Source organism: Notothenia rossii, assembly GCF_949606895.1.
Source record: "Notothenia rossii genome assembly, chromosome: 7".
NCBI classification, from domain to species: domain Eukaryota; kingdom Metazoa; phylum Chordata; class Actinopteri; order Perciformes; family Nototheniidae; genus Notothenia; species Notothenia rossii.
The window spans coordinates 64965251-64981141 of record NC_136905.1 but is presented as its reverse complement, the minus strand read 5'-3'; the positions used below and the strand labels follow the sequence as shown (position 1 = coordinate 64981141).

General features: G+C 39.3%; 3 protein-coding genes across 3 annotated transcripts; 2 read left to right on the top strand and 1 right to left on the bottom strand.

Annotated features, from left to right (window-relative positions):
- The first annotated feature begins 846 nt into the window (after positions 1–846).
- syf2 (SYF2 pre-mRNA-splicing factor) lies at positions 847–6193 on the top strand. Its single transcript, XM_079691946.1, has 7 exons — positions 847–926; positions 1244–1333; positions 1543–1668; positions 2834–2951; positions 4005–4095; positions 4638–4736; positions 5824–6193. Exons 1-7 carry the CDS (start codon positions 858–860, stop codon positions 5987–5989), a joined length of 759 nt encoding a protein of 252 aa, XP_079548072.1. The 5' UTR covers positions 847–857; the 3' UTR covers positions 5990–6193.
- Positions 6194–9614: 3421 nt separating this feature from the next.
- rsrp1 (arginine/serine-rich protein 1) lies at positions 9615–12747 on the bottom strand. Its single transcript, XM_079691775.1, is given in 6 exon segments — positions 9615–9972; positions 10080–10157; positions 11376–11548; positions 11641–11874; positions 11877–12130; positions 12541–12747. Coding segments are annotated over 5 exon segments (876 nt in total). The 5' UTR covers positions 12109–12130; positions 12541–12747; the 3' UTR covers positions 9615–9813.
- An 833-nt stretch (positions 12748–13580) lies between these two features.
- mgst3b (microsomal glutathione S-transferase 3b) lies at positions 13581–15557 on the top strand. The gene is made up of 4 exons (XM_079691776.1): positions 13581–13828; positions 13958–14080; positions 14372–14444; positions 15239–15557. The coding sequence occupies exons 1-4, from the start codon at positions 13703–13705 to the stop codon at positions 15337–15339; spliced, it is 423 nt and encodes a 140-aa protein (XP_079547902.1). The 5' UTR covers positions 13581–13702; the 3' UTR covers positions 15340–15557.
- Positions 15558–15891: the final 334 nt, after the last annotated feature.

The window sequence follows — 15891 nt, the reverse complement described above, 5'->3', positions numbered from 1 at the left end:
GTTCTGATGATGTAAATGGTTTGAAATAGATTCATGTCCACTTCTGGAATGTCTAATTAAAATAAGATACAGAGAATCTAGGAGATATGGTAAATTACAAAATACCATCTAATCAACAAAAAACAATGCACGCTTTTTTCTGGGAGGCCACAAGCTAATTTATTATACCAGTAAATTATTTTGTTATGATCGACTCCGGTAGACACACCACTGTTGGCCTCTTGTTGTTAGGCCCCTTTTTAAGTAGTGTTACTTTTATTTGATCCATTAGACCTGTTTGCTTCTACACTTTCCCACATAGATGTGTGTGTGTGTGTGTGTGTGTGTGTGTGTGTGTGTGTGTGTGTGTGTGTGTGTGTGTGTGTGTGTGTGTGTGTGTGTGTGTGTGTGTGTGTGTGTGTGTGTGTGTGTGTGTGTGTGTGTGTGTGTGTGTGTGTGTGTATGTGTGTGTGTGTGCATATATTCAATTCAAAGGTTTATTGTCATATCATATGCAATAAACCTGGAATGTTTAATTCAAATAAGATAAAGAAAATTCAGGAGATATATATATATATATATCATTATATAATGATATATATATTATATAATTGTTTATGTCTTTACACGCATTTCATCTATTCAAATTTGAAAATAGATTAATTGTATTCATTATATCATCAATCATCAAGTTAAAAATGTAAATTAATACTGGTAAATATACTAGTTAATCATTGAAAAAAATTATTAATGTTTTTTAAATCGAGACATTTTGGAAATTGTTATTTGTCTGGTATAAATTGTTGTAAATGTAAAAAAAATAGGCCTTATTTGGTCTGGCAAAAGAAAAAAAAACGTTTATCTTCGTCATATCCGGTATGGATGTGATTGATACTTCCTGTCTTCATCCTTGTAGCACAAGCCTAACAATGGCGTCCTGTAGTGTGGTGAGTATTTCCCCAATATTATTGGCAAGCTACCGAGTTTATTTGATTTTGTTCGATGACATTATATGAGTATATTTCTCTGTGAAAGCGGTGTTTAAGTTCGCCGGTGGATACTGTGTTCCTGCTCCACACTTGTTGTTTACCACCTCCTGTTGTTGCTAAGCTAACCGATGTTAGCGAGTCCATGTTTACGTAAGCTATCGCTGCCTGATACTCTCGGTTAACTTTCCTGTAATGTACTACACTTCATTTACAGTGTCATTGGGCTCGTTTTAAATGACTTTAGATGAATGTAACGTTAACTGGCTTTTTTTCAGACGTCTGCCACAGCCTTAGGAGAGGGACAGACACCATCCCAGAAGAGAGAAGAGAGACTACTGAAATTCAGAGACTTACATTTGAAACGGGTGAGTGTTAAACTTAACCCAACCTTGTTATAACACTCAAGCTATCCAGACACATTTTATTTTCGTGGCTCTTCTAAGCTACTACGTACTATTTTGTCGCAGGTGAAAAGACATCTGTCAACACGGTCTACCCCAGCCAGTGTATTTCTGGTTAAATGTCACTTTCATACAGCTACTTGTTCAACATGTCGTGTTGTTTTCCACTGCAGAATGAAGCCCGTAAGCTCAACCACCAGGAGGTTGTGGAGGAAGACAAGAGGCTGAAGCTCCCTGCCAACTGGGAGGCTAAGAAAGCCAGACTGGAGTGGGAGGTTGCTGAAGACGCAAAGAAAAAGGTATTTAAGTCTAGTATTCATGAACTACCGTGCATATTCAATATGATATCACGAATCAGACAGTTGCCGTGTTAACAAACATACGTTTTTAGACTTGATCTTCGAACCATGTATGTGTCCAATGGCATCTCTCCCCATACATTGACTTATGTAATGGAGCCAAAGTACTTTACATAAAACTGAATGCTGGGCTACTACTCATTAGGATGGGTACTTTTATGGGCAACATATTATGTTTTAGTCAAGCTGCACTGACTAAGAAAGAGTGCTACCATAATACCACTTTTGGTTTGATTTGATACATTTCTCTCTGATGCCCGCTAGGCTGTTTACATGCCAGGGGTAGACATTAAGGGTCAAATTGGGCCATTGGAATTTTATTATCACTGGCCCCACCATTGTAACCACTGGCCCAAGAGCATTCGTGCAAAGAAATCGACTAATAATGAAGAAAATTAACACATTTGTTGCAATAGTAATTTATGCACAAACTACATTACTACTTGTACTACAACATTTGAATCATCAGTTCTTCCTCATTTTCCTCAATTCTTCATATTTGGTTTATTAAAATAATTATATATTGTGGTCATTGTTAAAAAATGTCTGCTATTATCATTATTGTGAGTATATTATTATTTGTATAATGTGCTTTCTGCCTTCCTGTCATTAGGAGTTAGACATGTAATGGCTATGTAATAGATTATAACCTTCCTTATCCTAAACTGCTGGGACATTTCCCTATAGCCAATACCTTTTTATATTGTCTACTCTTCACTTACTTGTCAGCATAGGTCGGCATTGATGTACAGAGCCGACAAAAGACCTTGTTGATATCATCATATTGAAGCCAACTCCATCGATCAAGCCGGTGTGGCTGAAACTTCCTCTCCCTCTTCTTCTCCTACTCCCTGTCACTCTCCTTTAACTCTTCCGGTGACATTCTTTTATTTGAAGATTGTTTTTAGCCCGGCGCTTGGCCTGTTACCAGCCGCTCACGGGAGCCTGCTCGCTCTGCAGCAAACAGTTTGCTTTTCACCCAACAACAACAACCGCCTCACGAAACGCTATGTTGTAGCATTAAAAAACTTAAATATTGCCGTAGACTTAACTTTACTTATCAAATGTCATATGAAAGAGTCATGTTTTAATATTTGTCTTGCAGGAATGTGCTGACAAAGGAGAGGACTATCACAGAGTGAAACTGCTTGAAATCACAGCTGATGATGCAGAGCGCTTTGAGAGGAAGAAGAAGAAGAAGAACCCGGACCAAGGCTTTGCAGGTTGGTGGCTGGGTCTCCAGTAGAGACTGATATAGATTTTTTGCAGCGTACTCTTTAGTTACATGTTTTATACAAGACATAGAGTATGAGACATGTCATCAAGTGTTCATTAATCATTGCTAACAAAAAACTTCAATTAGAATCAGTTTCTTTTACTTACCTTTTTTAATTTCCCAAAAATAAAAATCCCAGGCGTATTATCCTGATTTAGGTTGACCGGCTTCATTCCTCAGAGATTGCAGCATAGCTTTTTCTGTGTGCCTGGCCATCGTCGTGGTGATGGATACAAAAAAAGTTGCTGTGATAAAGTTATATCATATACAATGTGGATCCAGCAATACGTGATGGCAAAAAAAATGGCCCCGTTTTTAACGGGCACTATACCAGTTACACATTTCGTCATCAATGAAAACAACATTTCTGTCGCTTTGACACCTAGCACGATCAATGTCAGCATCCATTATTTATAACATTGGAGTGGATGTCACTCACTGATTTGATTGACTTTGGAATTGTTATAATCACGTCAGGAAGTAATAAAGTAATCAATCTACTTTTTTGTAGATATGAGGCTACCAAACCAGTCTACTCATATTATTAAATTGTAATTTAATAGTCTACTCTTGAGAATTCTGTATTAAATTACAATTGTGATTCTACTTTTCTTTTCAATATGATCGAGAAGTTTTTTCCACAGAGTGAGAACACGGCTTTCTGAATCCCACACAGCAGACAGTATCGAGCCGTGCTGGTTGCATGTTAGAATCCCTTTGGATGTTAATCATCTCAAACTGCTCCCAATTTAATCTCCTTTATAAAAAAAAAAGACTTGCTGTGTTTCCTGAATATGGCGGCCATCTGCTGCATCAAAACCTCTTCTGAATTAAAACCTCTGGGGAGAAAATGATCCCCAGAAGGCCTTCAAGAGAGGAGGAGGAGGAGGAGTTGCCTCTTCATCTCCTCCTAACAAGCTGCAGGTTGTGCCCATCCTGCTTGCCGTTTGTTCCGGTAATTATAACTCAGTTTTCATATCTCTCACACAATGGACTGCAGGTTATGCCGAGGCCCAGTTCCGACAGTACCAGAGGCTCACCAAGCAGATCCGACCTGACTTTGAAGGCTACGAGAAGCAGAGGGAGGAATGGTGAGTGAAGCCCCTTACCATCTTGTCTTACTGTGACAGTTCTGTATTTGTGTTTTCATTCTTTAAAAAGCTCAACATGGTAACAAAGACGGCCGTAAAAAAAGACGATGACCTCTCTGCTATTGAGACCGTAGCTGTGACATTTCTCATCAAGTCAAATGAATTGTATAATTTTGCTTCCTGTGGACTTCCCACTTCACATGTGCACAAAACATATTCTATACGTTGGTTATGTCCCCCCTCGTTTGCCCCGGGGCAATATTAACACACTAAGTAAATTTGGGGTATTAAATTGCAGTGCACGCATGCTAATATGCAAGAAGAGTTCAGCGCCTGCAGGCTTCTCTGAAACCCTGACGTTCATGCAGAACCGTGAAGGATCCACACACACACACGTTTTCCCCCTGATGCAAATGATCCGTCTTTCCTCGTTAGATGACGACCATCACAATGATGGAATAGAGAAGTCAGTTTTAAGTAGGTTCAAAATGCGATTATCTGTGATTAATGCTTGACTAAGTCCTTTGCCGTTTGCTCCACAGCGGTGTGGACTTCCACCCCACGTCCAACAGCCTGATCCACGGCACCCATGTCCCCTCAAAGGACGGCATTGACCGCATGGTGGATGATGTTGAGAAACAGTAAGTCACACTCAAATCATCCTCTCCTGACTCTTAGTTTGTAAACGATCGCTCCATAGAATCCCCTCCATGACTTGATGTAAACATGTTTAGGCTCAACCCTTAAAAAGAAAATGGCATATAAAAGACTACATAGTCCAGTTATTGATAGAAAAGTGCAGATGTGTATGTAAACATCTGCTATTTAAAAGGATATTAAATGCATTCACATACAAACAGGATGCATTAAAACTCATTTACTCAACATCCCAATAGAAGCTCTGAAAAAGCTTGATGGCGAGGACTGAATAACTGAACATTATACGGCACCAAGGGCAAAAAACCCTGATAATTATGATTGGCTTTAGCAAGTCTACCAAATTAATTATTTCCGAGCCTCTGATAGACAGTGGGTACATTCAGAGCCTTGTTCCCGGCACTGGTACACCGCAAACGTGGTGTGGAGTCTGGAAATATGAGAAGATCAGTCATAAGAGATGATGTGTGGAAGGAATGAATTTGTGACCTCTGTCAATTTGTGAATAAGGGCCTGTTTGATGTGAGGGTGGAAATACCTTCAACAGAATAACTCAGGATAGAACCAAATGCACTGAATTGAGTGTTCTGGTAACTGTGAGTAAGCTTTATGGAACTCGCTACAAAGTCAGAACACTGATCAATTTAACCAATTGGGCGTACAACACGAAATGTCTGCCTTAGTGTTCTGTTACTTTTGTCTTTGTACCAAGTCCTTTTCACCTTGTTGTTGCCCCAGTCCTCTTCAGTTGTTGTGTATTGAAGACAGCCCCAGGCTCATGTAGAGATGTGACTGTGGGGCATTAGACAAGGGGTTCAGTTGCCAGGGAATGACGCACAACAATGCTTTGAAGAACCAAGAGCTCACAAATTGACAGCATTTTCCTCCAAGTATGCGTGTTTGGTTTTCCATTGCCACTCTCCATGCCAAATTCAAACGCACAACCCCCCCCCCCCCCCCCCCAAAAAATATAATTGCCTGCAGCCAATTATTGTTATTGGATATGCCATGGATAGTGGCCACACTGGTTTGTGAAACCCTGCCTAAGCTGCTTTTATTTGCCCACGTCAGGATCGAGAAGCGGGCCAAGTACAGCAGACGCAGGGCCTACAACGACGACGCGGACATTGACTACATCAACGAGAGGAACGCCAAGTTCAACAAGAAGGCGGAGCGCTTCTACGGCAAATACACAGCGGAGATCAAACAAAACCTGGAGAGAGGCACAGCCGTCTAGAAGCTTCTGCAGCCATAGTCTGGAGGCTTGGGTGCATTTTTTTTTTTTCATGTATTACAAGCCAACAATACTCGTTGTTATATCATTGCTAGAGCTGAGAAAGAATGAATGTGATGTGTGGTGGTCCTTTGTATGGTATGGGGGTGAAAACAGCTGTTATGATTAATCTTTTTATTTTTAAATAAACCACTGACAGTTATCTCACACACTTGTTTGTTTTTCTGTGGGTTCCTGCGTGTGGTCGCGTGGTGGGGGGGTTAGGAGCGTGAGAATGAAGCACCAGTAAGTAGCTACCATCAGACCTCGGGGCACATTAACACGGCGATGCCCGCCAACAGAATGTTTCGGTGTTGGTCCAAATAGAGTGATAAAGACCAGCAATTGAATTTATTCATTATCGTCTACATCTCCGACTAACTGGCCCCGAGCTGAACATGAGCAGGAAGTCTTGTGACTGCAGGAGAGATGAGACAACAGCAGGTTCCCATGCCAGGCCCCCAGTCTGTGTGAAAACACCAGCAATGCCCTCTGAAGGGAACACAGCCATGGCTTTGTGTACCAGTATCAAATTGAATCTTTATTTTCTCTTGCATCTAATCCTGATGAATCAAGCCTCCCAGAAAATACATTTTAAGGATGCCCTCAAAGGGGGCTTCGCAAAGACGCCATGACACACGTTGTTTATGTTTTAATGATGAAAGGCAGGGGTGCCTTTTAAATGTCTTTGATATCTGACTCTGTACCACAGTTAGGGATTACATTTTCAGATTTATTATTGGGATATTTGTTTGTAGTTTTATCTGATTAGCTAGAGGACGTTGGCTGGGAATCATGTAAATTAACTTTTTAGATCATATGACACCTTTGATTCTTTCAAGGCCAAGTAAAGTAAAGCAAAATGGGTATGATTTAAATGATGGTAAACAATAAAGAAATGACTGGATACATAGCAATGAGTTTAATTGGGGAGTTTTTCCGTAGACATAAAAGTCTGCAAGCAATAAACTGGCACCAAATCTTATTATAAAAATAGATTAAGCAAATCATATGACATATTGCACTCACCTCTTCAATCTGGCTTTTGATGTGTGATTGTTTTTGTATTTCTTGATTTTAATTTGACTTTAACTATATATATTTATTTGTTTTTCCTTTATTTTCCCTATATCTGTAAAGTGTCTTTGAGCACCTGTAAAAGTGCTATTAAAAAAATTAATCTATTATATTCATCAGTTCTATAAGTATGACTATTATACATTGCAAGAAAAGCAAATGTTTTCTTAAAGGTGCTCTATTTTGCTAGTTCATATTTGTATTTTGTGCCTCTACTGTGACATCTTTTCATGCTTTAATGTTCAAAAAGGTTTTTATTTTTCTCATACTGCAACATCTCTTTTCATCCTGTCTGAAACCAGAGCCCACGTTGGTGTGATTACACAACAGGGATGTCGTGGTCTTTAGTTGTCTGAGTGTTGGGGGGGTCTGCCAGGGGCCGTGCTGGTTGTAAAGTCTGACTGCTGCAGGAGGGAAGGATCTCTCCGTGAGACAGCGGGGGTGCTGCAGCCTGTCACTGAAGGAGCTGAACAGTGCAGACGGGGTGTCCTGGAGGGGGTGGGACACATTGGCTGCCATTACAAGGAAATAATGTTTCCTTGTACGATGTGAGGGTCTAAGGACAGAGGGTGTCGTATTGTCATACTGATATTCTGTACAAACTGAAGTCCACTGAGACAAATGTAAAAATTTTGATATTGGGCTATATAAATAAACATTGATTGATTCTCCTGTCTCCCACCACCTCCACAGTGTCCAGAGGACTCCCCAGGACAGAGCTGGCCTTCTTAACCAGGCTGTTCAGGCACTTCCTGCCCCAGCAGACCACACCAAAAAAGATGGCTGATGCACCCATGTGATTTCTCAACTGCTTAGAGATGTCCAGCCCCTGAGCGTATCATGTACAATGTGTTGGAGAGCTAGCCAATAGAAGCACAAGTGTTATGAAGTGATTTCAATATGTAACGGAAGTAAACAAAGGAGTACAATTCATGCCTTTAGCAGAGGGGGGAGACTCCCTCTGGAGGGAACTTTTGGATTTTAGCCTTTACATGTAGAAAAACCTATACAACACATACAGAAAAGGAAAAACACAAACAATAGGGCTCCTTTAAAACTAGACACTACTCTGCTTTTCTTGTGTGCTTTTCAATAATACTGGCATATAACAAGTCAACTGGGTCTGCGCTTGTTCTCACATACTGCTCCAGCTCCTTTGAGACTCTGTTATGTATATGCATGTCTTATCTCTAATCAAAGCAAGGAATCAGAATAACAGGTGAGTTGTACAGCAGGAGACACGCAGTCTGGCTGTCAGACATCATAAAACAGTGTGATTTTACCTTTTTATTACAACAGATTGTGACATGTATCTAAATATCAGCTTGGAAAATCTCAAGAGCAGTACAATTTATTACTCACTTTACAGATCGCTATCTAATCCAATAGATACCTTCTGGCAATAATACATCTGTAGTTTTAATATGTGCCAGGAACTAATCAAATCTAAAATACACACACACACACTTAGCAGCCGCCTGAACAGCACGATGTATCAAGTTATTCAAGAAGGAACATGTTCACATCATGTGAGAGCAGACAGATGATCACCAAACATTAATAACCATCCACTGATTCCCCTGTCATAAAGAAAAGATCGCTGAGAGTGCCTGTAATTCCTCGATTGTGATCACTATACCATGGCCCTAAAGCTAATGGAATTCAGCCATCAATACAGTAAATGAATGATTATTTGTTGTTGCTTTAAGTAGATGTCCAAGTAAATACATTAAAAAATATATCTGAATCATAGACATGACTTAAGTAAACAATGATATAAAAAAGTGAAATCTCCATATAGGGGATACAGATATTAAATATTAAAAACGATGTATGTTCACTTTTATGTCTCAATGGTTTATTTATGCACAAACTGAATCAAAATTTCTGTAGCCTACATAAAACAAGTTGAGTTTATTTGTTTAAACGTGTGTATGGATACCTTGGTTTTATTTAAATTAGGAACCACCGCATCAACTAACCTGATCCTTAAACTAAATTGCCACGCATATTGAAACCCCTAAAAAAAAAAACAGATATGGTGATTCAACGGTCTCGAACCAGGCGACTACATAAACCTCAGTCTGAAACAACACTCATCCCAGTGACAGACAACTGTGGTAATACTGACACCGTGTGGTCACTGATCCGTACTGCAACCCTCAAGCTGCACGAATCACAGGGTGCCGCCATATTCTGTGTAGCGTTTGATACCTGCTTCTAACCAGGCTATTCTGGTTTGAGTTTTTCTGTGGATAGGTTTATGTTTCTTTTAAGATGATACTTAAAAGACACAGGCCTATCCCACTATAAATTGTTTTTATACCCTACTTACATACTCTTGTAACTGATTTGTAAGAGGCAAGTTATTTTCCAGTATGGATAAATAACCTTTTTGGTATTTGTAAATACAAAAAAAAGATTTTAGTCTATGCTGGAAAAACTCCCAATTCAAGCTCTTAATTTAAAGGTCACTGATTGCAGTTGCATGAGACAATAACAGACATAAAACTTTGTAATCAAATAAATATCTTTATTGAAAAAAATCACAATATACAACAAAGGGAAAAAAATATCCCACCTGAATGAATTTCTTCAGTTGTTCCCACTTTACTCTTTCAACATCTGAAAAAAAATTGCGACCATAATATGTTGAAGCATATGTACAAATCATGTGCAGTATTTACAGGGTCCATGCACTCTTTGACACACTAGTGTGTAGTAGAGAATGTGTGTTTGCGCGCATTCATAGATTTGCCTGATTTGACCCGAACCCAGTGACCATAGGGCTTCCTGCTGTCGAAGCTGTCCACTCTGGAGGTTACCTTAGCTCCAGACTGAGCCGCCAGCGTGGGCTTCACCAAAGAGTTCTAAGGAGGGAGAAGATGGGAGAAAAAAAAGACATAAGACAAACTGAATAATGTTTTTTAACAGTTTGGGGAAAACAGGAGGAAGTTGCTAACTTGAAATCACTTACATTAATGCTGAAAGAGATAGTTTTCCTTTTTGGGGACATCCTGGGGCTGAATACATCATCAGACTCCTCCTCATCGCTCTATTTCAGAAAGACAAGAAAACCACACCTAGTTAGATATGTGTGTGAAGCTGATGGTAGGGTGGCTCTGACAGTTTGTAAACTTCATATAGATGTGTTATAGTCCCCATTGTCAAATTGTGAAGCACTTCTATTGCATGTTAATTATTTAAGTGTTAACTTCAACACTTAAAACCCCCATCCCACTGTTGTCAAAGACTCGGCTCGAGCATTAACTGAATCCTACTAAAGTCAGACCTTGAAACATAATAAAACAATAAAATGAAAGAGAAAAAAAGGATCAAGTAAAAAGGGATGTCTTCTCTGTCTACATTGGCTGAATGGTGGTGACGTAGGTTTCCCAGCTCAGCACACGGCTGGTGAACCAACTTATCTTTGGCATACGGAGTGGAGTTCTTCATCTGTTTCTAGCTCTCGACAGGGATAGTCACTATAATGCGGTCCACACGCCTTTGCTCCATCAGCGAGTGAAGGATTCTGCTAAATAACAACGACCCATTTCAACTGCAAGCATAAATACATTGGAAATTTCAAAATTTGAAAGTGGAGTCAGTGTAATATAATGTATGAATTTCTTGAGCATCATATATGTGTATAGTTAGCATTTGTATGGACTTTGTACATGTCTGATTGTGAGGTAATCTACATATGTGTTTGTTTAACTGCAGGCCTCTAGTTGATAAACTTACACATCGTGGAAATTATAAAGGAGGTACCAGATAAACTTTCACGCAAACATATTGTTGTCACCCAAGTCACATGACAGCCCTTTACTCCCAGGTGCCGATGAGTGAAGGAGACCACTGTCATGTTATCTATGAAGACAGGAATAAATACAGAGAGCATGTGTATTCCCTCAGGGGTCCAAGCACACAAGACAGGAAATTCAACACAACATTGACCTCAAGATAAACAACTGTAGACGTTAGACTGTATCTTTGATTAAAAAAATGATGCAACGGCTAAGATCAGCTTATATTATGAAAATATTAAGTCATCCTGTACAGCTTAAGATCTATGATTAATATTAAGCATGTGGTAAAGATCGATTATGCACAAGTGAAAGATTGTTGGCTATCCCTAAATTCTCAACACCCCTTACCTTGTATTTAGGTGTAGTCCATGAGGAAAAAAACATGTTTGCCTTTATTAAGAATATGTACACAGCTTAATTTTTGTATTGTGTTTTGTGTTAACATGAAGCAGAAATGCACCCACCTGTGACTCAGTCTTTTCAGGGTCTTGTCTCACCCATGTATCTATGGACACCCTTTTGAACTCGACCGACTCCTCGGACAGGACTGGTTCCACACTCTCAGGAAGTTCCTCCTTCTCCACTACTAGGATTGTCGTTGCAGTGGCCTTTGCAGCTCTGACCAGTTCTCCTTTGTCTGGGGAACACAACATGTGCATACGATTATATCAGTTGTACAAATCAATATTGAAGTAGTTATCATTTCCTTATTTTAGAGAATCAATTTACCATCCAATCTCAGGTTGACAGAATCCTCTGAAGATCCAGATCTTGAGCTGCCGCTGTGGGTTCTGGGTTGGGATTTGGAAGAGGGGCTCGCGGCCCTCTTGTTCCTGTTCCTGTGGCTGTGGCTGGAGGACCTGGAGCCGGCTCTGTCCCGACGTGGTGGGGCTTGGCGGCTACGGTCATTTCGGCGATGGTTGTCACAGCGACAACGGGAAGAAGGTCTGTGGCATCGGGGTGAGAGCGGGACCTGGAATGAGACGAGGAGCTGCTGCTGCTGGAGGATGATCTGTAGCGCCTCCTGTGGCTGACACGGCCCTTGGAGCGGCCGGAGCCAGAGGTGGGTTTGCTGCCACTGTTGCTCCTGGATCGGGAGCGAGAAGGGACCGGGCTGCTCTGGTCAAAGATCACTTTGATGCCATCAATTTGACGATCGTAGGCCATTTTAGATAGTGCTACTTCTCCCTTGGCCATTGTTTATGTGTACTGCTACAAGCTGTGAAATAAAACATACACAAATATTAATAAGTTTCTTTTAACTAGCTTTCAAATAGCTATGATCGAATTATTAATAACTGGCGTTATCAGATATTTGAGCAAAGTAATATTATTTAAATATGCCTATGTCAAAACATGGCGAGCAGATAGACGTAACTGCAATGGCGGAGATGAGGCCTACTGGAAAATTCCAGAATGACGCAAGCTAAATAGCTTAAGCTAACAGCTGCTGTAACTCCAAACCAGACCATGTCAAATTCATTCGCCTGTGATTGATAACAAGTTAACACATAAATTAAATGACATTACAACGTAATATTACATTTAAAGCAGCGGATACAAGTACATCTGAATTGGCCAAACAAAATTAGCCATGCTAGCGGACGGAAGTTAGCAGTAAGGTCTTACCGTGTAGATTGTAGCTTTGTTCTGGTGGTAACGTCGATGTAAACGATTCAAGGTAAGAAAATAACCTTCAAAACGTATATCAAGACGATATATTACGAATATTAATCAAATGTGAGTTTGTAGCCGTTTATTAGCAAAAGCGAAGTCGATGTCTCTTGGCTGACGTCTGTCGTCGTCGCTTGTTTTGTAACTACTGTTGCTGTGGGCGCAGAGCTACTTTCGAAGCCTATGGAAAATTCCAGTCACGTGACGCCCATAGCGGTTCAAAACTCATGAACGAAAGGAGTTGATTCACCGTCTGTGCCACCAACGTTTTTCCTCCTTGTGCCCTTATTACTAATGTTTTATCAACCTGAATTCGAGATGAAAGAAGGCGATTTATTTCAGTTCGTTCAGAATATGTGACACAATAACAAAATAATCCAATTATGTTGTCCTAGCTGTAAAACAACATAGAAGCAAAAATGTTTGAATACATCTTTACAAAGATATGGGGTGAAATGCAACATTTTATTATATATGCCTACAAATTATAGATACATACAATATACCATGCCGTGTCTGTTATGTAAAGCCTTCATTTAGAATCTTTAATTCTAAATGAACTTTAATGAGGAAAGTACACATTCAGGGGATTTGACTTATTATATTCACATTTCTCAACTGAGACTACTTGTGTAAGGCTTTCTTACACATATATTGACATAATAGCTAAGAACAATGTCAACAAATCTAGACAAATAAAGGTAGCCTAAAGAAAAGACTGGATACATATGGAAACAAACATCAGAAAATAGTTACAACTAACAGAACATTTTGAGTAAGCTATTTAGCAATAACATGCTTATTGTTTTGTTAACTAATCTTTAATTTACTGACTTTGTTTCAGGAATGCAGTTATGTAATCCTATAACAAACAATCAATTCAGTGCGCATTATTATGTGAAAGCAACGAGATCCCTAAAACGCAGTATTATGGTGGTGTTGCCCTTTAAATGTAACCTCGCGCTGTAATCTCGCGATCTTTTATGTAACCTCGAATCTGTCTGCTAATCTGCTTGCTGTTCCTGCCCACTGACTCCTCACTTGCCTATACGCGGATCCCTGATTTTCACCTTGCAGTCTTTTAAAAACTTGAAACAGGCAAACGTATCGAGCAGAAATGGATATGCTAAATGTGCTACCGTCCAATTTTGGATATGCCATATTTACATACCTCTACAGCTGGATCATGCTGGGGTATTTAGCAGTCAAGGTTGGGGGTGCGAGGAAGAAATTCGATGTTAAGGTAGATAACTTGACTTTAAATAAGGAAAACAGGTTGCAAAGCTCTGTGGACGCTAATGCTTTTATTGGATGTGTTTTCCTTTTTTGTTTCTAGCTTTAATATGACATGTTTAATCTCTCTATTTTGCAGTATCCCACTATGTACAGTGACACGCATCAGGTATTCAACTGCATCCAGAGAGCCCATCAGAACACCCTGGAGGTGTATGCTCAGTGGCTGGTTTTCCAGACCATTGCAGCCCTTGTGTATCCGGTATGTGTATCCTGCTTTTATCCTGCATACACACAAAATACTTTGTTGTTGATGTCTATAATATTTATTCAATAAGTGGATTTTAAGGACTACTTAAAGTGTTACAAAACAAAAATGTGTAGGAGGGTGGTGGGCAGGCAATCATCCTGAACTCTGGCATCTATTCTCCAGATAATAAAGACAGCATGGGGACAGTGTCACAGTGACTCAGCATATTTCCATTACACTGTGTCACCCCTGTATTTCCTAAACTGTTTATAATTCTGGTTTTCTGTTTGTTCATAATTTCAGTTGTCAGCGGCTGTTCTGGGGGCTATCTGGGTGACCAGCAGGTTCTCCTATGCCTGGGGCTACTACACAGGAGGTAAGACTGATATTGTGTTAATGCTATGTGGATTTAATGGAGGGCAAAAGCACCAAAATTAATTTATTGTTTTTTGTCCGAAAGATGTTGCACACATTTTAATGCTGGCAAAACGCATTAAAAACACACACTACCAATAATATAAATATATATCATAGTATATGGGTCAAAGTTATATGTACATATAGACATTGAAGGAATATAGGCAGATTATAAAATTACATCAATACTGAGTGATGTCTATCCTGTTGAACTCATCAAAATGTATATTTGCAAAAAAATACTCATCATTTAAAACATTAGTGGTGTAAAAACGAATTACCCCCCCTGCCCCCAGTTTTGTTTAATCATTCACAGAAGATAGCATTGAGAAAAAGATAATGGCAACTAAGACATGCATGGTGTCTAAAATATTGCAATTATTTAAGTGGTTTTAAAACAAGTAATGCAAGTTGGATTTCATTCCACTTTCGATAAGATTAGATGTACGTAAAAGGATTTTATTTTGTCACAGCAGCATGTTGACAAGTATTACACATGAATTAAAAATACAATAAATAGAATGAAATATAAATCTAAACAAAAATGACAATATACAGAGTAAGGTAGAATACTATAATATATCCAGTTTACTGCCAGAACAAAAATAAATAGGCATAGTATATTATATACATTATTTAAATGAAATGTTATAAAAGTGATCATTTAATGTAGGCTATTCTCAACAGAATAGTGTTCATTGTTGTTTCATATAGTTCTACTTTGAATGTTAACATTGTTCTGTTTTATTTCAGATCCATCCAAGAGGATGTACGGAGCCTACGGCTACATTGGATTCTTTGGCGTCATCTTCCTGTCCATATCTGTAGCCCTGCAGTTGCTTGGAGTCTATTAAGACAATTGTCATCTTGTTTATTCATTTGTACTGACTTGCATGACACTTCCAATGTATCAACTATAAACAGCAGTACAATTCATAATAATTTCAAATTGTAATGCGTTAGATATTTTGTATGGACCACTAGCTTGATACTATCTTTGTAATGCAATTATGTTTTTCAATGTCTACTCCATGTGACCATCAACAATAAAGTAGATTCTGATCCAAACAGACCCAGATACTGTAAGTCTTCTTTAGTACCATGTTCACAGTTAGTTAGCATTAGAACTGGGAATTAAGAAAGGGATCTGCAGCCTGCACGAAGGCCCCATGTGACTCCCACATGATGTGCCAATCTCACTGCAAATGGTTTTTAAAAAACTCTAAAGGTCATCTAAAGAAAACTCTAACAGATATAATAACATGTTGATGTGAAATGATCAAAATGTCTCTGATTCTCTGAAATAACCAAAACGTTTGTCAATCAACAGCATGTTTTAAACAAGTAGGCACATTTAGCTGCCCGGCACCTGCATTACTGATCCACAGAGTAAGCAATGCAAATAG

Bases quoted from the DNA above. Each gene is read 5' to 3' on its own strand.
- syf2 (XM_079691946.1), top strand. From the start codon at position 858: ATGGATGTGATTGATACTTCCTGTCTTCATCCTTGTAGCACAAGCCTA. The intron at 927-1,243 runs GTGAGTATTTCC...GCTTTTTTTCAG, and splicing joins CAATGGCGTCCTGTAGTGTG to ACGTCTGCCACAGCCTTAGG. The intron at 1,669-2,833 runs GTATTTAAGTCT...TTTGTCTTGCAG, and splicing joins CTGAAGACGCAAAGAAAAAG to GAATGTGCTGACAAAGGAGA.
- mgst3b (XM_079691776.1), top strand. From the start codon at position 13,703: ATGGATATGCTAAATGTGCTACCGTCCAATTTTGGATATGCCATATTT. The intron at 13,829-13,957 runs GTAGATAACTTG...TCTATTTTGCAG, and splicing joins GGAAGAAATTCGATGTTAAG to TATCCCACTATGTACAGTGA. The intron at 14,445-15,238 runs GTAAGACTGATA...GTTTTATTTCAG, and splicing joins CTGGGGCTACTACACAGGAG to ATCCATCCAAGAGGATGTAC.